Source organism: Mirounga leonina, unplaced genomic scaffold (genome assembly GCF_011800145.1).
Source record: "Mirounga leonina isolate KUSES-001 unplaced genomic scaffold, KU_Mleo_1.0 Mir_376, whole genome shotgun sequence".
In the NCBI taxonomy this organism is placed as follows: domain Eukaryota; kingdom Metazoa; phylum Chordata; class Mammalia; order Carnivora; family Phocidae; genus Mirounga; species Mirounga leonina.
Window position 1 is genome coordinate 7896717 of NW_023270718.1, and position 23312 is coordinate 7920028.

General features: G+C 40.8%; 1 protein-coding gene and 1 pseudogene across 1 annotated transcript; both read right to left on the reverse strand.

Annotated features, from left to right (window-relative positions):
• Positions 1 to 14534: 14534 nt before the first annotated feature.
• Positions 14535 to 15242, reverse strand: LOC117997908 (annotated as a pseudogene).
• Positions 15243 to 15260: 18 nt separating this feature from the next.
• Positions 15261 to 17709, reverse strand: LOC117997777 (zinc finger protein 345-like). Its single transcript, XM_034986134.1, is given in 2 exon segments — positions 15261 to 15639; positions 15641 to 17709. Coding segments are annotated over 2 exon segments (2340 nt in total). The 5' UTR covers positions 17618 to 17709; the 3' UTR covers positions 15261 to 15276.
• Between the last annotated feature and the right edge of the window lie 5603 nt (positions 17710 to 23312).

Genomic DNA, 23312 nt, shown 5'->3' on the forward strand with positions numbered 1-23312 from the left:
TTGGCTGTTACTGCACATCTGGACTCTCCATATTTTGGCTATTGGGGACATTGCTCCTGGAAACATTGGGTTGCAGGAGCCCCTTTGGATTACTATGATTGTATCCTTTGGGTAAATACAGAGTAATGCAATTGCTGGGTCATAGGGTAGCTCTATTTTCAACTTCTTGAGGAGCCTCCATACTGTTTTCCAGAGTGGCTGCACCAGCTTGCATTCCCACCAACACTGTAAGGGGCTTCCCATTTCTCTGCATCCTCACCAACATCAGTTGTTTCCTGACTTGTTTTACACATTCTGACTGGTGTGAGGTGGTATCTCATTGTGGTTTTTTGATTTGTATTTCCCTGATGCTGGGTGATGTTGAGCATTTTTTCATCTGTCTTTTGGCCATTTGTATGTCTTTTTTGGAGAAATATCTGTTCATGTCTTTTGCCCTTTTCTTGATTGGATTATTTGTTCTTTGGGTGTTGAGTTTGATAAGTTCTTTATAGATTTTGCATACTAGTCCTTTATCTGATAAGACATTTGCAAATATCTTCTCCCATTCTGTCCTTTGTCTTTTGGCTTTGTCAACCGAGTTTCCTTTGCTGTGCAAAAGCTTTTTATGTTGATGAAGTCCCAATAGTTCCTTTTTGCCCTGACTTCCCTTGACTTTGGCAATGTGTCTAGGAAGAAGTTGTTAGTACTATGTTGAACAATAGTAGTGAAATTGAACATCCCTATAATGTTCCTGACCTTAGGGGGAAAGCTCTCAGTTTTTCATCATTGAGCATGATATTCGCTGTGGGATTTTCATATATGGCTTTTATGATACTGAGGTATTTTCCCTCTATCCCCACACTGCAGAGAGTGTTTATCAAGAAAGGATCCTGTATTTTGTCAAATGCTTTTTCTGCATCGATTAAGAGGATCATATGGGGGGCGCCTGGGTGGCTCAGTCATTAAGCGTCTGCCTTCAGCTCAGGTCATGATCCCAGGGTCCTGGGATCGAGCCCCACATCAGGCTCCTGGCTCAGTGGGAAGCCTGCTTCTCCCTCTCCCACTCCCCCTGCTTGTGTTCCCTCTCTTGCTGTGTCTCTCTCTGTCAAATAAATAAAATATTTAAAAAAAAAAAAAGGATCATATGGTTCTTGTCCTTTCTTTTATTAATGTGGTATATCACATGGATTGATTTGTGGATATTGAACTACCCTTGCAGCCCAGGAGTAAATCCCACTTGGTCATGGTAAATAAACCTTTTAATATATTGTTGGATCATAGTGGCTAGTGTATTGGTGAGAATCTTTGCATCCACGTCCATCAGGGATATTGGTCTGTAAATCTCATTTTTAGTGGGGTCTTTGTTTGATTTGGGGATCAAGGTAATATTGCTGGCCTCATTGAATGAGTTTGGTTTAACTGACTGAGCCACCCACGCACCCCTCACTGAATGAGTTTGTTAAGTTTTCCTTTCATTACTGTTTTTTCAAACAGCTTCAGAAGAATACGAATTAGTTCTTGAAATGTTTCGTAGAATTCCACTGGGAGGCCCTCTAGTCCTGGATTTCTGTTTGTTGGGAGATTTTTTTATTACTGCTTCAATTTCTTTGCTGGTTATGGTGTTCTGTTTCTTCCTGTTCAGTTTTGATAGGTTATATGTTTCTAGGACTGCACTCATTTCTTCCAGATTGCCTAATTTGTTGACATACATTGCTCATAAAATGTGTTGTTTTTTGTTTTTTGCTCATAATATGTTTTTTTTTTTTTTTTTTTTAAGATTTTATTTATTTATTTGAGAGAGAGAGAACACATGAGAGGGGATAGGGTCAGAGGACGAAGCAGACTCCCCGCCGAGCAGGGAGCCCGATGCGGGACTCGATCCCGGGACTCCAGGATCATGACCTGAGCCGAAGGCAGTCGCTTAACCGACTGAGCCACCCAGGCGCCCGCTCATAATATGTTCTTATAATTGTATTTCTTCAGTTTTGGTTGTGATCTCTCCTCTTTCATTTATGATTTTATTTATTTGGGTCCTTTCTCTTTTCTTTTTGAGAAGTCCGGCTAGGGGTTTATTGATCTTATTAAATCTTTCAAAGAACTAGCTCCTGTTTTCATTGATCTGTTCTACTCTTCTTTTGCTTTCTATTTCATTGATTTCTGCTCTAATCTTTATTTTCTCTTCTCCTTCTGGATTTGGGGTTTATTTGCTGTTCTTTCTCCAGCTCCTTAGGTGTAAGATTAGGCTGTGTATTTGAGACTTCTCTTGTTTCTTGGTAAAGAATTGCATTGCTAAATATTTCCCTCTTAGGGTTACCTTTGCTACACCCAAAGGTTCTGAACTGTTGTATTTTTTTATTTTGATTTGTTTCATGATTTTTATTTTATTTATTTATTTTTTAAATCTTTCTCTTTTTTTTAAGATTTTATTTATTTATTTGAGAGAGAGAGAATGAGAGACAGCATGAGAGGGAAGAGGGCAGAGGGAGAAGCAGACTCCCCGCCGAGCAGGGAGCCCGATGCGGGACTCGATCCTGGGACTCCAGGATCATGACCTGAGCCGAAGGCAGTTGCTTAACCAACTGAACCACCCAGGCGCCCTGTTTCATGATTTTAAAAAAATTCTTCTTTAATTTCCTGGTTGACCTATTCATTCTTCAGTATGAATAAATATTTCACTATTCACTCTTTAACCTTTAAGTGTTTGTGTTCCTTCCAAGTTTTCTTTTGTGATTGAGTTCAAGTTTTAAAGCCTTGTTCTCTGAAAATATACATGGAATAATTCCAGTCTTTTGCTACCAGTTGAGACCTGATTTGTCACACAGTATGTGATCTATTCTGGAGAATGTTCCATGCAAACACAAGAAGAATGTTTATTATGTTGCTTTAGGATGAAATGCTCTGAGTATATCTGTGAAGTCCATCTGGTCCAGTGTGTCATTCAAAGCCCTTGTTTCCTTGATCTTCTGCTTGGATGATCTGTCCATTTCAGTGAGGGGAGGTTGCAGTCCACTACTATTAATGTATCCTTATCATTGTGTTTCTTTTATTTTGTTCTTAATTGGTTTATACAATTGGCTGCTCCCAAGTTAGGGGCATAAATATTTACAGTTGTTAGATCTTCTTTTTGGATAGACCCTTTTATTATGATATAGTGTCCTTCTTCACCTCTTATTAGTCTTTGGTTTAAAATCTAGTTTGAGGGCGCCTGGGTGGCTCAGTTGGTTAAGCAACTGCCTTCAGCTCAGGTCATGATCCTGGAGTAACGGGATCGAGTCCCGCATCGGGCTCCCTGCTCAGCAGGGAGTCTGCTTCTCCCTCTGACCCTCCTCCCTCTCATGCTCTCTGTCTCTCATTCTCTCTCTCACAAATAAATGAAATCTTAAAAAAAATAAAAAATAAAATCTAGTTTGATATAAGGATTGCTACTCCAGCTTTCTTTTGATGTCCATTAGTATGATAAATGGTTCTCCACCCCCTCACTTTCAATCTGGAGGTGTCTTTGGCTCTAACATGAGTCTCTTGCAAGCAGCATATCAATGGGTCTTGTTTGTTTTTTTTTATCCAATCTGATACCCTATGCCTTTTGATTGGAGCATTTATTCCATTCACAGAGTAATTATGGAAAGATGCGAATTTAGCGCCATTGTATTACCTATAAAGTCGCTGTTTTGTGTATTGTCTCTGTTCCTTTCTGGTCTTTCTTCTCTTGGACTCTCTCTCTGCTCAAAGGATCCCCCTTAATATTTCTTGCAGGACTGGTTCAGTGATCACAAATTCCTTTAGTTTTTGTTTGTCCTGGAAGATCTTGATCTCTCCTATTCCTAATGCCAGCCTTGCTGTATAAAGTATTCTCAGCTGCATATTTTTCTCATTGAGCACATTGACTATATCATGCCAGTCCTTTCTCGCCTTCCAGTTGTCTGTGAACCCATCTGTTGCCAGCCTTCTCTTTTCACCCTTGTAGGTTACTGACCTCTTGTCTGGAGCTGCTTTCAGGATTTCTCTTTATCTCTGATCTTTGCAAGCTTCGCTATCCTATGTCAACCTGTTGACTTATTTTTATTAATTTTGAGGGGGGTTGTCTGTGCTTCCTGGACTTGAATGCCTATATCCTTTCCCAGATTGGGTAAGTTCTCAGCTATAATTTGTTCAAATAAACCTTCTCCCCACCCCCCACCTTCCTCTTCCTCTGTGATCCCAATTATCCTAATATTGTTTTACTTTGTGGTATCACTGATCTCTTGAATCCTCACTTTGTGATCCAGTAGTTATCTTTTTCTCAGCTTCCTTATTCTCCATTTTGTCTTCTATATCACTGACGCTCTCTTCTGCCTCACTTATCATAGATAGCAGTTAGAGCCTCCTTTTTTTATTACATCTCAGTAAATAGCCTTTTAGATTTCAACTTGATTAGATTTTGGTTCTTTTATTTCTCCAGTAAGGGATTTTCTATTGTCTTTTTGCTTTTTTGAAGCCCAGCTAGTATCTTTATAGTCGTTGATTTGAATTCTAGTTCTGACTGTGTACTTATATCCATATTGATTAAATCCGTGGTAGTCAGTACTGCCCCTTGTTCTTTCTTTTGGGGTGAGTTTTTCCATCTTGTCATTATGTCCAGAAAAGAATAGATGAGGGAAAAAATACAAAAATAGAAACAATGACACTAGAAAAAAATATACACTAATCAGAAGAGAACAGAAACAAAAAAAAAGAGAGAGAGAAAATAAAATCAAACAAGAAGTACAACACAACTAGATCCAGAAACTAGATCCTGCGTGTATTTTGGTTGGCTTGGTAGAAGAAACTAGATCCCAAAATAGGAAAGAAAGAAAAACATATATATACGAAAATAAAATTGAGTACAATGAAAGGAAGCCAAAAATGACAAATGTATATAAAACGTAAATGTAAAAATGAAAATTCAAAATGACTTTAAAAATAATTGATAATAACTGAAAAAAAAAATAAAACTGAAAGACTAAAGAATAATGAGAAAAATCCACAAATGCTATATACTGTTTTTTCCCCAAGAACTGGAGTTTGGATTTCTCTATGATCAGTATATGTGGTAAAAGAGGAAGTTCCTGCTGGTCTTCTTGGGGAGGGTCCTGTTGCACTGATTCTCAGGTGTCTCTTGGATGGAATTGCACTGCCCTTGCCAGGGGGCCAGGCTCAGTGGAGGTGGCTCTGGATTGTGGTATATTGCTGTTTTGATGCCTAAAGGCTTTCAGCACCACTGGGGAGGATGAAAATGGCGATGTCCCAATCTCTAGCCCCAGAGCTGACAGTTTGTAGCTACTCACAGAAAAGCAATCACTCTTGGTCTCCCTGGTTTCCATCCAAATTCTGTGTTCACCCAGCCTGTGACCAAGCATTTTTTACTCAGGCATGTGATCCCATTTCAAGTCTCCAAACATTACAGCCTTCTGAGGCATGGACCTGCACTGTTCCTCCTGAGGTAAGGAGAGGGGTCTTGCCATAATTCAACCTCTTGCTGGTCCCCTGCTTGGAAAGGAGTCCCCCACTGTGCAGCAGTTCTTGGTTTTTGTCAACATCGAGCAGAACACTGGTGCCTGAACTCGCTCTTTTTAGCCGACTTCCCCACTCCAGTGCTTTGGAACTCTGCCACACTCAAGCACCCTGTTCTTTGTGTGACCCCAGGGATCCTGAGGCCACACTGTCCCATCTGGGATTCCATGCCTCTTTGCCACGTGAGCACCTTCCAGGCAGACTTCTAAAAGTTTCAATTTGTACTCTGCTGCTTATAGCACATTCCGGGACCCGGCTTATTGAGGCTCCATCCTCCTGCAGTTTATCGTCCAATAATTTGCCTCCAGATTCACTTCTCCTCACCTCCTACCTTGCAAAAAGTGGTCGCTTCACTACTTGTAGCAATTCTTTTATCAGGTCTCTGGGTGATTTGGCAGGTTTTCAGAATGATAACTATCTGGCTGAATTCCAGGAACCAGACAAAATTAGGTTCTCCTACTCCTCTGCCATCATAATTCCTCCTCCCCCCAGGTCAGTTTAAACAAAATGAATGTGGAGGAGAGGAAAACTTGTTTTTCTCCTCCATTCTCAATTCTTTGGATGGTCTAATAATCAACCTTATGTAAGACAGACTCGAAAGAAAGAAAAGAAAAGAAAGAGAAAAGAAAAAAGAAAGGGAACCTCAAAGACGTGAGGCTTAAAGACCGGGCTTACATGCCACCATGACTTAAGGAGGAGGTAGGGATTTAGAATTTCAAACAAGGGGATGCATATTCACAGGAAAAAGGAAAGAGCAAATATATGTCAAAAAAATGGTTTGCCTCTCCAGGCAGGCAACTTTTTATGGTATGAAAAGTTAATCTCTGGCATTAGCTCTCTTCCTGATAGAGTTCACCATCTAATTTATTCTTGGTATATATATCAGACTCACAAAAGACAGGAACAAATTCCATTTGCAGGAACAGAATACACCTAGAAAACACTTTTTTAAAGTTACTTAGAAGCCATGCCTCGGCCCCTCTGGCCAACTTAAGTGTCTTTAAATTTTAGTAAACACCTTTAGCCTTCATGATTGATGAACTAAAACTTCCTTTGTACATTTATACATCATGCATTGTTTCCTAGAAAGCCTGATAATCAAACCTTCTAGCACAATCTCCCCCTGGAGCACTCATACACAACCTCCGAGGACCTCCATAACATCTGTAGGTGGCACCATTGAGTCTGCAGGCAATCAAAAAGTGTTACAGACTACCCTGCCCTCCTACTGATTAACTGCCCTCAAGTTCTTTTAAAAAATGTGAGGGCAAGGCAGAAAACTTGCAGTTGGTTTTGGACATGAGTCTGTTTTTTTCCCAAGTGGCTGGCCTCCTGAATAAAGCTCATATACCTTTCCAATCAAAAATCATGCCTTGACTATTGGATTTTTGAAGGGCCAGCAGTGGAACATGGGTTTTTTCCATAACAAAACTGTGGAATCATTGACCACATTGGTAAGAAAGAATTCTTGAGATGTTTTATGGTGCAACTTAGTAAGTTTATTCAAGTAACACAGGGACAGGACTTGTCCTCAGGAAGAGCTACACTTTTTGTTTTTTTACTTTTTTCTAAGGATCATATTTATTTGAAGGGTGGGGGCAAAGGGGCCACAAGTGTGTGGGGGGGGGCGGGGCAGAGTTAGAAGGAAAGGAAGAAGCAGATTCCACGCTGAGCGGGGAGCCTGAGGGATGGATCCCAGGAACCTGAGATCACGACCCTAGTGGAAGTAAGACACTTAACTGACTGAGCCAACCAAGCCCCCCAAGAGTGACAATTTTAGTGCTTGAAGCAGGTGGTTATATGCTTAGTGCTTGAGGGGGTGGGGTTGTGCATGGAGTATTAGATCATAAATGTTTCATCAAATTTCTTTTTTCTTTTTATTTATTTGACAGAGAGATCACAAGCAGGGGAGCAGCAGAGGGAGAGGGAGAAGCAGGCTCCCCAAGGAGCAGGGAGCCTGATGCGGGGCTCGATCCCAGGACCCCGGAATCATGACCTGAGCCCAAGGCAGATGCTCAACTGACTGAGCCACCCAGGCGCCCCAAGGTGGTACGTATTATTGTATTTTATTTTAAGATCTTATTTATTTGACAGAGACAGCGAGAGCAGGAACACAAGCAGGGGGAGTGGGAGAGGGAGACGCAGGCTTCCCACTGAGCAGGGAGCCCGATGCGGGGCTCCATCCCAGGACCCTGGGATCATGACCTGAGCCAAAGGCAGTTGCTCAACCAACTGAGCCACCCAGGCACCCCTCATCAAATTTCTTTTTTAAGGATTTATTTTTAGAGATGGAGTGAGAGTGGTGGGAGGGCAGAGGGAGAGGAGAGACAGTCTCAAGCAGACACTGTGCTGAGCTGGAAGCCCAACACAGGGTTCATTCCACCATACTGAGATCATGACCTGAGGCAATATCATGACTAGGCCACTTAACAGACTGAGGCATCCCAGCACTCCTCCTCGGATTTATACTCATAAACCTACTTTTGCAAAATTTCTAAGGTGCTTATCATTCAGTTCAATATTAACTATTGGTGAGATGTACAGGACTCATTAGACCATTTAAGAATGTAGAAATCTGCACACATCGGATCCTTATCAAAACTATGCAGGCTAGGGCGCCTGGGTGGCTCAGTTGGTTAAGCGACTGCCTTCGGCTCAGGTCATGATCCTGGAGTCCCTGGATCGAGTCCCGCATTGGGCTCCCTGCTCAGCAGGGAGCCTGCTTCTGCCTCTGACCCTCCCCCCTCTTATGTGCTCTCTCTCATTCTGTCTCAAATAAATAAAATCTTTAAAAAAACAAAAACAAAAACTATGCAGGCTATAGGTCAGCCTCCTGGGCTAAAATGAACATTTTTCTGTTTCTATTTCTTATCCTTTCACCAATGACCAATTCTTTGTCCTTAAATTTTTTATTTTGGACTTTCAAGTTTTTATTTAAATTCCAGTTAACAGGGGCACCTGGGTGGCTCAGTCGTTAAGCGTCTGCCTTTGGCTCAGGTCATGATCCCAGAGTCCTGGGATTGAGCCCCGCATCGGGCTCCCTGCTCGGCAGGAAGCCTGCTTCTCCCTCTCCCACTCCCCCTGCTTGTGTTCCTTCTCTCGCTGTGTCTCTGTCAAATAAATAAATAAAATCTTAAAAATAAATAAATTCCAGTTAACATATAGTGTAACATTAGTTTCATGAGAATTTAGTGATTTATCACTTATATACAAAAGCCAGTGCTCATCACAAGTGCCCTCCTTAACACCCATCACCTACCTCCCCCATCTGAACCTCCCCTCCAACAACCCTCAGTTTGTTCTCTGTAGTTAGGAGTTTTTGTGGTTTCCCTATCATTTTCCCCCCATGTTCATCTGTTTCTTTTTTTTTAATTGTTTTTTAAGATTTTATTTATTTATTTGACACAGAGAGAGAGAGCGAGAGAGAGAGAGAGAGAGAAAGAGCACAAGCAGGGTGAGCAGCAGGCAGAGGGAGAAGCAGGCTTCCCGCATGAGCAGGGAGCCCGATGCGGGGCACTATCCCCCCAGGACCCTGGAATCATGACCTGAGCTGAAGGCAGCAGTTTAACCAACTGAGCCACCCAGGCGCCCCCATCTGTTTCATTTCTTAATTTCCACATGAATGAACTCATAAGGTATTTGTCTTCCTCTGACTTGTCACTTAGCATAATACATTGGCCCCATCCACGTCATTGCAAATGGCCAGATTTCATTATTATTTATACCTGAGTAATATTGCATTGTATATATTGGTCCTTCAATCTTTAAGGTTGTTGAAGGTGAAGGCCTCATCTTTTGTAACTTGTAATTTCCAATACATCGAGACATTTATATTAAGCTTGCAGAGCTTCAGGAAGAAGGCAGTTTTAGGGGCGTCTGGGTGGCTCAGTCGTTAAGCGTCTGCCTTCGGCTCAGGTCATGATCCCAGGGTCCTGGGATCGATCAGGTCATGATCCCAGGGTCCTGGGATCGAGCCCCGCATCGGGCTCCCTGCTCAGCGGGAAGCCTGCTTCTCCCTCTCCCACTCCCCCTGCTTGTGTTCCCTCTCTCGCTGTGTCTCTCTGTCAAATAAATAAATAAAATCTTAAAAAAAAAAAAAAGGCAGTTTTAGTTCTCACACAATTTCAGGTCAGAAGGGTGGGAGAAAAATGAGAATATTAGTTTGGGGATTTGTAGCCAGCCACTGGATGACACTAGGAGAAATCAGAATCTAGTCCACATTATAATGAATAGTATTAAAATCTTTTATCTACAAACATGTGTTATTGAAACATATTTTTCTCTATAATCATACCAAGCATACCAAATTAACATTAATTTCATTGAAAATAAATCTAGTTGAAGGAAGAAAACTTGGCCTGATTATTTACATAGTGTACCAGGAAGAAAGGTTTGATGAACAGATCATTTTGTTGAACGTTTCATAACGAATCTCTATATTGAACTTTTAATAGCTACTCTAGGCCAGAAGCCAAGCCAAATATAGGTCACCAGACATTGCCTGTGATATCGATAGATTTGGGTGAATTTCGCTCTTCTTGAGGTCTCCCAGATAACCAGGTTCCTGCACCTATTAGGAAATGATCTTGGGGCACCGAGGGGGTTTAGTCAGTTAAGCGTCCGCCTACGGCTCAGGTTGTGATCCCAGGGTCCTGGGCTTGAGCTCCCTGCTCAGCAGGGAGTCTGCTTCTCCCTCTCCTTCTGCCCGTCCCTGCTTGTGTTCTCTCTCAAATAAATAAAATCTTAAAAAAAAAAAAAAATGGGGAAATGATCTTTGGTTACCTGGTAAGGCTGCTGGGAACTCTGTAAACAAGGTATCAGGCTGATATTTACAAGGGGGCTTTACTGACTCCATAAATTCAGTCTCAGTCCCTATAGCTGTCTCGTCATATCTGAGTTTATGCAGCTCTTTCTGAGCTGTGACATGCCAGTCAAAACTTTGGTAATACAGGGGTGCCTGGATTGCTGAGTCACTCCCCCACCCACACTCGTGCTCACTCAGGCTTTCTCTCAAATGAAATCTTCACAAAAACCTTGGTTATATAACAGTATTTCTAACGATTTCTTGTCATATGGATAACAGATTCTTATGAAATTATGCATATACATATGATGGCATAAAAAATTAAGAATAGTTACTGAGAATTCTGAATTGGGGAGGAATCAGAAAGGGAGAAAAGATGAATGTTTCAATTTGTTTACAAAGGTATATTTTGTGTAACTACTGCAAGTCAGTCAACCAAAGACAAAAAGTCTCTTAAATGTGTAAAAAAAACAAAACATTTTCTAAGGTTTTTGTTTGCATTTCACTTAAAACACACAAGGTAACATTTGTTTTAGGTTTACAATAGTGATTGTACAATTCCATACAACACCCAGTGCTCATCATAAGGACAATCCTTAGTCCCCATCACTTATTTAAGGTATCCATCTACCCACATCCACTCTGGCAACCATCAGGTTGTTCTCTAAAGAGTCTGTTTCTTGGTTTACCTCTCCATTTCTTTCTTTCCCATTGCTCACTTGTTTTGATTTCTGAATTCCAAGTATGAGTGAAATCATATGGTATTTGACTTTCTCTGACTTATTTCATTTAGCAGAATATTCTCTAGCTCCATGTTGTGGAAATGCCAAGATTTCATTAATTATAAGTTGATAAATATTCCCTACTATATATACCCCACATCTTTATTCATTCTGTAGTCAGTGAACACTTGCGCTAGACTGTTTGAACAGAAATGCTTCTTGCCTCTCACTGTTGGAACTGTTCCTCCAACAAATCCGTGCCATGGGCAGAGCCAGAGCTCGGGACTACACTCATCATGACACTGACTAAAGGGAGGAAGGTCCCACACAGCAGTGCATCACCTTCCCTGAAAGATCGCCCAACTACAGGGCCCTTACCTTGACTGGGGTTATCTACCTGGGCAACAAGTGCTTGGGTTCAACCACAGCACATGCCTTGCTCATCCTGCCTATTCTACTGTCCAGAAAACTTCATCTTGAACATCTATTCTGCCCTGTGACATTTTTAAAGCTCTGCACAAATAATTGCATTGCATCATCCAATACCCTCATCCATCACTTGGCACTGATCTAGGCCTGGGGAAACTCAGTAATCATTAACATCCAACATCGTTAGTCCTCAGCTAAGACACAGGAATTCAATCAGTTCATGAAGATAAAGCAGGACTTCGCTACTCCTTAGAAACCCATCACCTTTGCCAATTCCTTTTCCCCGTTATAGGCATTCATCCAATGATACCTGTAACTGCCCTGTGACTTTGTACTGACTAAAGGGAGCCACCTCCAGTTTCCTCACCACATTGGAAGAATTCTTCACATTTTAATAGGTCTTACCTGTCTCAAGTTGGTGCTTCATCAAGTCTTTCTTAGATTCACATGTCACATCCCACTGTGAATGTCTGAGTACCCACTGGCCTTCCATCACTCTAATCTCAAGTGTTTAGAGAGGACTCTCTCGGCAAAACACAGGAAAAAAGAATGGTTGTGATGCCTTTGTACGTGGAAACATAATGAAGAAAAATAAAACTGGAGAAAAGAAGATATTTTCTAAATACAGGGAATCAGTTGTGCACCTTCGGACAGTTGTCCTTCTCCACATGCTAATTCTTCATCTTAAAGATTTTCTATCTCTTATGTGGGCTACCATATCACTCTCATTGGGATAGGTTTCACTTATTTATGGGTTATCAATTACACACCCAACAGTCATATGCACACATATATTTCATATACACATCAAAAAAACACCTCCACCTATGACGTGGGGCACATATCTTTATTTGGGGCCATGGTGAAGTGCTTCAGAGTCCTAGGACTAAGTACAGACTAGGCCATTCAAACTAAAGCAGGCTTAGGTAAGCTCTGTGGGTGTCTTCTCTAAGGGACACGGGAGGGGAATGCTTTGGGAAAAAGGAGAGAGGGTTGCTTACAAGAATGGAATGAAGATGTCATATCAGCAGTTACATTAACTTGGGACTCTGCAGCGTGTTGTCTTGGGATTCACTAGTGAGAATGGCTGATGTCATTCAAGGCCCCTGCAAAATACTGCCTACACCAAATGGACGCTAAGTAGCAATTGCATAGAGTACATGAGCAAAAACCTCAACAACACCTCTATATTATACCCCTCTCTAATATATGCATAATAATACCAGAGTTTTCACAAAGAGAAAATCGTATGACAGACTAGGGGGAAAATAATCACATCATATAAACCTTAAGATCACTGAGAAAATGGATTTGTAAGTATATTATTCCACACCGTTACCAAATAGATGATACCATCAGTTACCTACAACCTTCAATAAAATGAGATGGATTCACATTGGTGGTGGGATAACATGTCATTCATTACACATCCATGTTAACACGTTAAAAATTATGTTTTGGGGTACCTGGGTGACTCAGTAGGTTAAGCATCTGCCTTCAGCTCAGGTCACGATCCCAGGGTGCTGGGATGGAACACCAGTTGGGTTCCCTGCTCAGTGGGGAGCCTGCTTCTCCCTCTCCCACTCCCCCTGCTTGTGTTCCCTCTCTAGCTGTCTCTCTCTCTGTCAAATAAATAAATAAAATCTTTAAAAAAAAATTGTTTTATTAAAATATATTTAAGTTCACACAAAGACTAAGTTATGCATTTCAAATCCACTCTATTATCACCTTTCAAAATACAGAATACAAGCTTTAAAAAGCATTCAAGTGCTGCTATCATGATGTGGGAGCAGTAATTTCCATAGATTTCAGGCCTGAGGTCATTTTTAAGAAAGGTGTTAAGTACAGCTGTATGGCACTCTAGGGAAGAGTTAGCTATCCTTCCGCCCCCGGCCCCCCAGTTGTACTATTTATTTTTTTAAATATTTTTAAAAAATATATAATTTTTTTACAATATTTTCAACTTAAACACTATTCACACTGAACATGTATGGCAGCTTAACCTACCCAAGTATGAAGTTTAAGAAGCCAAAACTGTTCTAGCTTTGTTAAAAGAAAAGTTGTGATGTAGACTATTGTGATGGTTAACAAAGCAAGGAAAAGCACCACTCAAATCACGTTACCATTACTTTGTTCAGTTGGATTATGGTGGGTCAAACGTTGCACTTCACATAAGCATAGCTATGATGCAGTGACTCCATAGAAGATGCAATTCTCAAATTACATACTTCCTCAGATGTAACATTAGAAGAATTCACTTTTTTTTTTAAAAGATTTTATTTGAGAGAGAGAATGAGAGAGAGCACATGAGAGGGGCTAGGGTCAGAGGGAGAAGCAGACTCCCCGCCGAACAGGGAGTCTGACGCGAGACTCGATCCAGGGACTCCAGGATCATGACCTGAGCCGAAGGCAGTTGCTTAACCAACTGAGCCACCCAGGCGCCCAGAATTCACTATTTCTTACATGATAAAATACCATCGAAGTCAGGACTAGTTCTCATCTGATTACTACCTTATAACTTCAGTACACCAAAGATATACTTGTCTGTAAAGAATTATTTCAAATTAACTAACAAGGCCTTCTTCAGAAAAAGGAGATCCTTTTTGTTACAAATGCAAATTTAAGTCTGAACTGAGAAATATGCCTAACAACTAGAACTTCATTTAAATGTACTCGTTTTTATAAAGTTTAGATATTAACTAGCATTCGCTAACCCTAAGGGACTAGTTTAGCTTTAAAAGACAATTCACTAAGATTTAGGGGTCATTTTAATTTGGTGCTTTGTCACAACTTTACTAGTGCTTCTTTTCTCGCTGTCTTCACATCAAGTCATGGGGCCAATTCTATTTTCAGTAAACGTTTCAGCTAACTCTTCCCTAGAGTGCCATACAGCTCAGTAAAAGTGAAATGACAGCTTAATCCTTAGTAACAGTCTCAGCACTTTTACTAAGCATGCAAGACTAACAAAACTTTGGCAATGCATAAATGTAACACAGTGACAAGAGGGCTTTTACAATTAAGACTCCTAATACTGCCTTCACAGTGTGGAAATTGTGCTACATCCACCAAAAAAGGGCCCCGTCTACTCAAATATTTTAGTACTTCACCCCAGGAACCAACTCCTTTGCATTTGGATTCAGATTGCTCTTGACCACAGGATCTTCCAGAGAAGAGCCATCACTGATAACAAGGTCATTAAATTGGTCTTGGATTTGGTCCATAGTTTGTGGGAGATCTCGAGCTGGAATAAGCCACTCACGTTCTTCTTCTTCCTCCAGCATTTCTGGGAAGCAGTGTTCAATAAATTCTTCTTCCCATAACTCCTCTTCTATTTGTTGAATTCCTCTTCATTTTCCATCAACATGTACTCTGCAAATGGATTGTCATCTTCATGAGAATGACCATTAATAAAGTCACATCTTCATTGATGATGCTTGGGCTAGTACTGCTGTGACTTGGATCTTTCATGGTTGGCGTTAGTTGTCATGGTTGGTGTTAGTTGGCGTGTCACCCCAGTGCACGGCAGCGGGGTCGGCAGCCTACGAATCTACACAGGCAGCGCCCCTTCCCCACTCCATGCGCACTTTGCCCAGTGCCTCCCTTCTCCAGTCCAAACAAACCAGTTATCCTCCCTCTGGTGTGTCAGGATTTCTTCATTTCAACCACATCACCTCACACTCTAATGATTGCTCTGAAGATATTATCAGTACTTTACTGGACTGCCACCTTTTTTCTTAAAGAGCTATTAGTAAAATCTTGTATTTTTTTTTTAATTTTATTAAAATCTTGTATTTCTAATGTTCAGGAAGTTCTTTAGTTTACAATACATGGAGTATCGTACAGCTGAATAGCTATTTCATGGTAACTCACATCAATGTTATAACCATAAATAGCATCTCCATTTAGTTTTTCTGCATATTTGTGTATTATACTGTCCATCATCCATGGAAAATTAGGTATGCATGAGTTCCACCTAATGAAGAAGGGCATCTCATATCTCTCCGGTATGAATTCTGTGATGTCGAGCAAGGGTTGAGTGTAATTTAAAGGCTTTACCACATTGCTCACATTTTTACAGTTTCTGTCCAGTATGAATTTTGTAATGTTGACTAAGGATTGATTGTCTGTTAAAGGCCTTGCCACATTCTTTACATTGGTAAGGTCTCTCTCCAGTATGAATTCTGTGATGTCGAGTAAGCATTGAGAGCTGGTTAAAGGACTTGTCACATTCTTTACATTGGTAAGGTCTCTCTCCAGTATGAACTCTGTGATGTTGAGTAAGTCCTGAGTGCAAAGTAAAGGCTTTGCCACATTCTTTACATTTGTAGAGTCTCTCACCAGTGTGGACTCTGTGATGCTGAGTAAGGTTTGAGTGCCCGTTAAAGGCTTTGCCACATTGTTTACATTTGTAGAGTTTCTCTCCAGTATGGATTTGCCTATGTGCATTTAGTGATGAGCAGTCTTTAAAGGTTTTACCACATTCTTCGCATCTGTACGGTTTCTCTCTACTATGAATTCTGTGATGTCGATTAAGGGCTGACTGCCTCTTAAAGGCCTTGCCACATTCTTTACATTTGTAAGGTTTCTCTGCACTATGAATTCTATGATGTCCCGTAAGGGTTGAGCGTAATTTAAAGACTTTGCCACATTCTTTACATTGGTAAGGTTTGTCTGCACTGTGAATTCTGTGATGTTTGGTAAGGTTTGAGTGAAACTTAAAGGCTCTGCCACATTCTTTACATTTGTAAGGCGTCACTCCAGTATGAATTCTGTGATGTTCAGTAAGTGTTGAGTGGTGGTTAAAGGCCTTGCCACATTCTTGACATTTGTAAGGTTTCTCTCCAGTATGAACTTTATAATGTTGAGTAAGGTTTGATTGACTGTTAAAGGCCTTGGCACATTCTTTACATTTGTAAGGTTTCTCTCCAGTGTGAATTCTGTGATGTTCAGTAAGGACTGAGCGAAATCTGAATGCTTTGCCACAGTTGTTACATAGGTAAGGTTTCTCTCCAGTATGAATTCTGTGATGTTTCATAAGGTTTGATTGATGGTTAAAGGCCTTGCCGCATTCTTTACATTTGTAAGGTTTCTCTCCAGTATGAATTCTGTGATGTTGAGTAAGGTGGTGTAGCCTCTTAAAGACCTTGCCGCATTCTTTACACATGTAAAGTTTCTCTCTGGTATGGATTTGCCTGTGTCTATTTAGTGATGAGCAGTCCTTAAAGCTTTTACCACCTTCTTCACATTTATATGTTTTCTCTCCAATTTGCTGATGTTGAGTTACTGTTGAGTGCAAGTCAAAGGCTTTACCACTTTCTTTAAAAATGTACTTTTTCTCTCCAGTAGAGATTGTATTATTTATATTTAGTCTTGATGACTGACTAAACATGTTCCCTGGCTTATTACACCTGAATGGGTTTTTTCCCTCATGAATTCTCTGATGATCACCAATACTGGAGGACTGCTTAAGAGTCTTCCCACACTGATTATGTTCGTAAGGATTCTCTCCCACATGGATAGTCTCATGTATAGTAAGGTTAGAGCTCTGATTAAAGACTTCCCCACATTTATGACATTCACTATGGTTCTTTGGAAATGGAGTCATCACACGTCTATTAACACTAGAGCACTGGTTAAATGTTCTCTCAGATTCACTGCATTGAGCAATTCTGTCTCCATTGAAAAGGCTCTGGTAATTCTGTAGGGTTAACTCCACATTGCGGCACCTCTCAAATAGATCCCACTTAGCATACTGTTCTTCATTTCTAAATCTCTGATTATCAGAAATATTTGACTGATAGGTCAATCCAATCCTATCTTCAAAATGGTTCAAATCATTACTTTCAGCATGGGCTAGATAACTTTCCCGATCTTCCAAATTTTCTTTCCACAAACATGTATGTTTGAATATTTGATAGTAGCTTTTTCTTGCAGAATCACACTGTTTTTCAGAAACAGCTGACTTAAAAAGGGAGGTTGTCCATATAGTTTTATATCCTTCACCATTTGGGGCAGTGAGTTTCTTATTAAAGGCAGGTGTCTCAGTTTGAATAGGTCCTTCATGATATCTCTGATGCCCTTCACTCTCCCCATCATTGTCCCAATCTGTCATTAAGTATAAATTCTCAGGGACACTATTTGTGTATGTCCACATTGACACTTCTTGGAAAGAACCTTTTATGCTTGGCTTTGGCAAGAAGCACTGGGTATGTAAAGATATGCCTAAATGATAAGAAATAAGAGAAAATCATTTCACTTATTATTTTTAGATAAATACACTGATGACTTCTAACTACATGCTTCAAGTCAATCAGACAATGTCAGAAAGATGGCTGAGAAGGAATCATCAGGACTTCATTTATCCATGGACACGTAACTTTGCACACAATATACTGACCATATCCTAATAGATAATTCTGTGGTATTGTCATTTTGTAGCACAAATCACTTTCCTACATCTCAAATAATCAGAAGTGTCACATGAGTGCAAAATTAGTAGAAGGAAGGATATTTAAACGTAAAAGTGAAATGAACCAAACCGGATATAGTAAAAATAGGAACGTATCAACAATAGGAAGAGTTGGTTGTCAGAAAAGATCAACAAAATTGACAGCCCATCAAATAATCAAGTAAGAATGAAAGAGAAAGGACCAACTAAAATAAGAAGTGAAGAAGTAAAAGCAGACATAGTAACTAATACCATAGAAATAAAAGTAATGATAAGAGGTGACAATGGATAATCATTTGCCAACAAAGTGATACCAAAAGAAAACAATAAATATCAAAAAAGGTATTACCATCATGAAGTATTAAAAAATCACAACTACTAAGCAGATCGAAAGAGTAATAAAAAAAAACTCCCAACAAAGACAAGTCCTGTGCCCAGACAGACACTTAATGAGAAAGGACTTCAAATCTCCTCAAACATGTCCAAAGAGAAAACATAAGAGAAATTAGCAAAACACTCTCTCTGGGGTACCAGCATTACCAGGTTATCCAAGCCAGGGGAACACACTACAAATAAAAAAGGCTACAAACCACTACCTGTGAGGAATATTCATGGAAAGTCCACAATTAAACAGAGCAAACTGAATCAAAAGCACATTTTACCATTTTACAACGTATGTTAAGTGGGAAATTGTCCTGGAATTAAGGGTGTTCCAACATATAGAAAACTATAAATTGAGGACTCCACATTAATAGAATGATGATCAAAAATGACATGACATGATCACGGGCACCTGGGTGGCTCAGTTGGTTAAGCGTCTGCCTTCGGCTCGGGTCCTCATCCCAGGGTCCTGGGATTGAGCCCTTCATCAGGCTCCTTGCTCAGCGGGGAGCCTGCTTCTCCCTCTCCCTCTTCTGCTCCCCCTGCCTGTGCACTCTCTCTCTCAAATAAAATCTTAAAAAAAAAAAAAAGACATGATATTGAGACAGAACACAAATATGAGCATATTGGACAACATGTTATAAATAAAAACACTAAATAGAGACAGAAGGAAACCCCCTCAACCTAATGAAGGCCATATGCATATGAAAAGCTGAAACCTAAAATACTATATAGTAAAAGACTGCAAGCTTCTCAAAGATCAGAAACACTGTAATGAAGTAACTGCACCACTGCCTTTGAATGATTTGAATGAAGTACTGGGTATTCTAGTCAGAAGAATCAGGCAACAAAAAAATGCATAGAAGGAATCCACATTGAAAAAGAAATGGAAAAAATATCTCTGTTCACAGATGACATGATCTATTGAAAACCCTAGAGAATCCTAATTTTAATGTTTTTGCTGTTTTTCTTTTTTGGTCATTGTAAACATTGTTTATTTTTGCTAGTTTTTTCTAATAGACTTTCCATTTTCAATTTTTTTTTTTTAAGATTTTATTTATTTATTTGACAGAGAAAGACACAGTGAGAGAGGGAACACAAGCAGGGGGAGTGGGAGAGGGAGAAGCAGGCTCCCCGCAGAGCAGGGAGCCCGATGCGGGACTCGATCCCAGGACCCTGGGATCATGACCTGAGCCCAAGGCAGTCGCTTAACCGACTGAGCCACCCAGGCGCCCTCAATTTTTTTTTTTTTTAGGCTATACATGGTTAAGAAAAAAGTTGGAATAAACAATCTAACTTCCCACCACAAAGTTCTAGAAAAGGAAGAAACTTAGCTGAAATTTAGTAGAGGAAGGAAGTAACAAAGAAAAATCTGATATAGGGGCACCTGGGTGGCTCAGTTGGTTAAGCGACTGCCTTTGGCTCAGGTCATGATCCTGGAGTCCCGGGATCGAGTCCCGCATTGGGCTCCCTGCTCGGCGGGGAGTCTGCTTCTCCCTCTGACCCTCCTCCCTCTCATGCTCTCTGTCTCTCATTCTCTCTCCCTCAAATAAATAAAATCTTTAAAAAAAAAAAAAGCTGAATAAAATGGATTAAAAAAAAAAATCTGATATAAATAAAATAGCTACCAGAATAAACAATAAAAGAACATTGAAAGTAATACCCATTTTAGCCAAAATAATAAACACAACTATCAATGCTTTAACTACATAAACAATTACATACTAAAAAAATCAGATAATTTAGAAAAAAAAAAGTTAATAACCTAAGAATACACAGGTTATTAAGACTGAATTAAGAAGCTTGAACCAAAGAAATGGGAAATCTTAGACCAATAACAGGAATGAAAGTTGAGGGGTGCCTGGGTGGCTCAGCCGTTAAGCGTCTGCCTTCGGCTCAGGTCATGATCCCAGGGTCCTGGGATGGAACCCCGCATCGGGCTCCCTGCTCGGCAGGAAGCCTGCTTCTCCCTCTCCCACTCCCCCTGCTTGTGTTCCCTCTCTCACTGTGTCTCTCTCTGTCAAATAAATAAATAAAATCTTTAAAAAAAAAAAAAAGAATGAAAGTCGAATTTTTTTTTTTAATTAAGATTTTTTATTTATTTATTTGACACAGAGAGACACAGCCAGACAGGGAACCACAAGCAGGGGAAGTGGGAGAGGGAGAAGCAGGCTTCCTGCTGAGCGAGGAGCCCGATGCGGGGCTTGATCCCAGGAACCCAGAATCATGACCTGAGCCAAAGGAAGACGCTTAACAACTGAGCCACCCAGGGGCCCCGAAAGTTGAATTTGTAATCAAAACTCTCCCAGCACAGAAAAGCCCAAGACCTAGGAATGTTACTACATTTGATGGAGTCACTGAGTTCCCTAAATTAAACCTTGTGCTACAGGATTCTTCTAGCTCTCTTTTGTTCAGATTCATTATTTTCCTTTATTTAGTCTTCTAGGTCACAAAGTCATTCCTGTTTCTTCCAGCCTGCTGTTTTTGCATCAAGCCTGTTTCCAAACTCGTTTATTGCACTGTTCATCTCTGATTTTTTTAATAATTTATTTTAGAGAAGAGAAAGAGAGCAAGAACAGGAATGAGAGCTGCAGAAGGAGACAGGGAATTGCAAGGGTCACCACACTGAGTGCAGAACCTGACTTGAGGCTGGATCGCAGGACCGTGAGATCAAGACATGAGCCAAAACTCAGGGTCTGATGCTTAACTGAGTGGGCCACCCATGTGCCCCAATTTTTTCTTATCTCTTGGTAAGGTTCTCAGAATTCTCTTCTCAACCCTGTGAGTATCCTTATGATTGTTGCCTTGAATTCTCCATCAAGCATGTTACTCATATCTATTTCCTTTATATCTCTGGCCATGGCCATATCTCATTTCATTTGGGATAAATTCTTTCATCTTGGCATTTTGTCTAAGTCTCTGCCTTCATCTGTATGTTAGAAAAGCCAGTGGTCTGCAGAGACTCTCCTTGCCTGCTATGGGCAGTGTTTGGTGCCTGGCCTGAATGTGGCTGGTTTTAACTAGGTGAGCTCTGGCCTGCTTGTCAAAGGTGACCTGACATCAAGCCTACCCGAGCTGAGGCCCTACAGAACTCTCTGCTCAGGAGATGTGATGTGGGTAGGGGTGCACCTTGCTGAGCCTGAGGCAAGCCTCACTGAGAAGGGCAGTCCCATCAGATCACAGGGGGGTGAGGCTTGGTGCAAGCAAGGCAAACAGCCGGTGTCCTCACTGAGTGGGGCTCTGTGTTTATGCTACAGGCTGGAAGAGGAAAATGGTACCATCCAACTCCTGTGTTCTTGGAGACATGTCTCGCTGAATGTTTCCGCTCAGTAAAGTGCTCCTAGACTTGTGAATATTCTCCCCACTGTGTGCCCCAGGTGTTCTTTAGATGGCTGTTTCCCCGTTGTCTGCCTCCAGGTTGTTTGCCTGCCTTCTCTCCAGGAGCACAGTGCCCTCTTGACTATCTCATCCAAACCTGCTGACCATTAAAACTTCAGGCTTTAAGACATGCGAGTTCCATGAACTCGTGAAATTTATCCCCTCTCCCTTTCCAAGCCAATGGCTTTGGGGAAACCTTCTCCTTATGCGTTCCCCTGTGAGCTCCTCTGTCATGCTACTTTCTGTCCAACCACAATTCCCTGCCCTCCACAGCGATATACTCCTTTTCTCCCTAAACCATGTCTCCAAACTGTCTGCCATCTTCAGTGTTACCTCTTCTCTCCTTTTCTTTGGGAGTTTGTCCTGTCAGTCTTCAGCCCAATCTCTGGGGGTATTTAGGATGATCTGATAGTTATCTCGTGGTGTTCAGGGTATGTGATGAGTCTAGGATCCTCCTCCTCTGCTGTCATTTCCTTTCCTGGGGAATCCTTATTGTTATAATCCTGTTAAAACTCAAATGGATTTTACAAAGTTGGTATACAAACCCAACACATAAAAATTAGTTTTGTTTCGGGGCGCCTGGGTGGCTCAGTTGGTTAAGCGACTGCCTTCGGCTCAGGTCATGATCCTGGAGTCCCGGGATCGAGTCCCGCATCGGGCTCCCTGCTCGGCAGGGAGTCTGCTTCTCCCTCTGACCCTCCCCCCTCTCATGCTCTCTATCTCATTCTCTCTCAAATAAATAAAATCTTTATTAAAAAAAAAAAAAAGAAAGATGGGGCGCCTGGATGGCTCAGTTGGTTAAGCGACTGTCTTCGGCTCAGGTCATGATCCTGGAGTCCAGGGATCGAGTCCCGCATCGGGCTCCCTGCTCAGCAGGGAGTCTGCTTCTCCCTCTGGCCCTCCCCCCTCTCATGCTCTATCTCATTCTCTGAAATAAATAAATAAAATCTTTAAAAAAAATTAAAAAAATTAAAAAAATTAGTTTTGTTTCTATATAACAAAGAACAATTTCCAAAAGAGACATAATACATTTAGAGTGACATCTGCCAAAATAAAATGCTTGCATTTTAACATGATGATGGAGTTCTAACCACGGAATGAAAACTATAAAATATTGTGTAGGAATTGAAAGAAGAAATAACTGGAAACATATCCAAGGTCTCACTGGAATACTTATAAATGGAATACAATAAAACTTAAAGTATTTAATGCAATGTCTACCAAAATTCCAATGCCATTTTTGCAAAAAGATTAAAATCCACCCTAACTTTACATGGATGTCACAGGATAACACATACCATAATAATCTGGGGAAAATGAAGAGCTCACTTCCTGATTTAAGGCACAGGCATCAAAATAATGTCCTACAGACACAAAAACAGGAATAGAACAATGGAAGTGTGTAGGTGAGATAGATGTGTCCTTCTCCAATGTTACTGTGTAGGACAATGAACTGAAAACCTTGTTAAAATTCGTATTCGGATTTTGATATTTGGGTGGGGTCTGAGTTTCTACATTTCACACATGTGCAACTGATGTCAAACTTTCAGAATATACGCCCCAAACTGAATTCCAGGCCTGTATCACAGAAGATGAAAAGTTTCAAAGGGTTCCTAAACATGGGGAAGAGGATAAAAGAGGT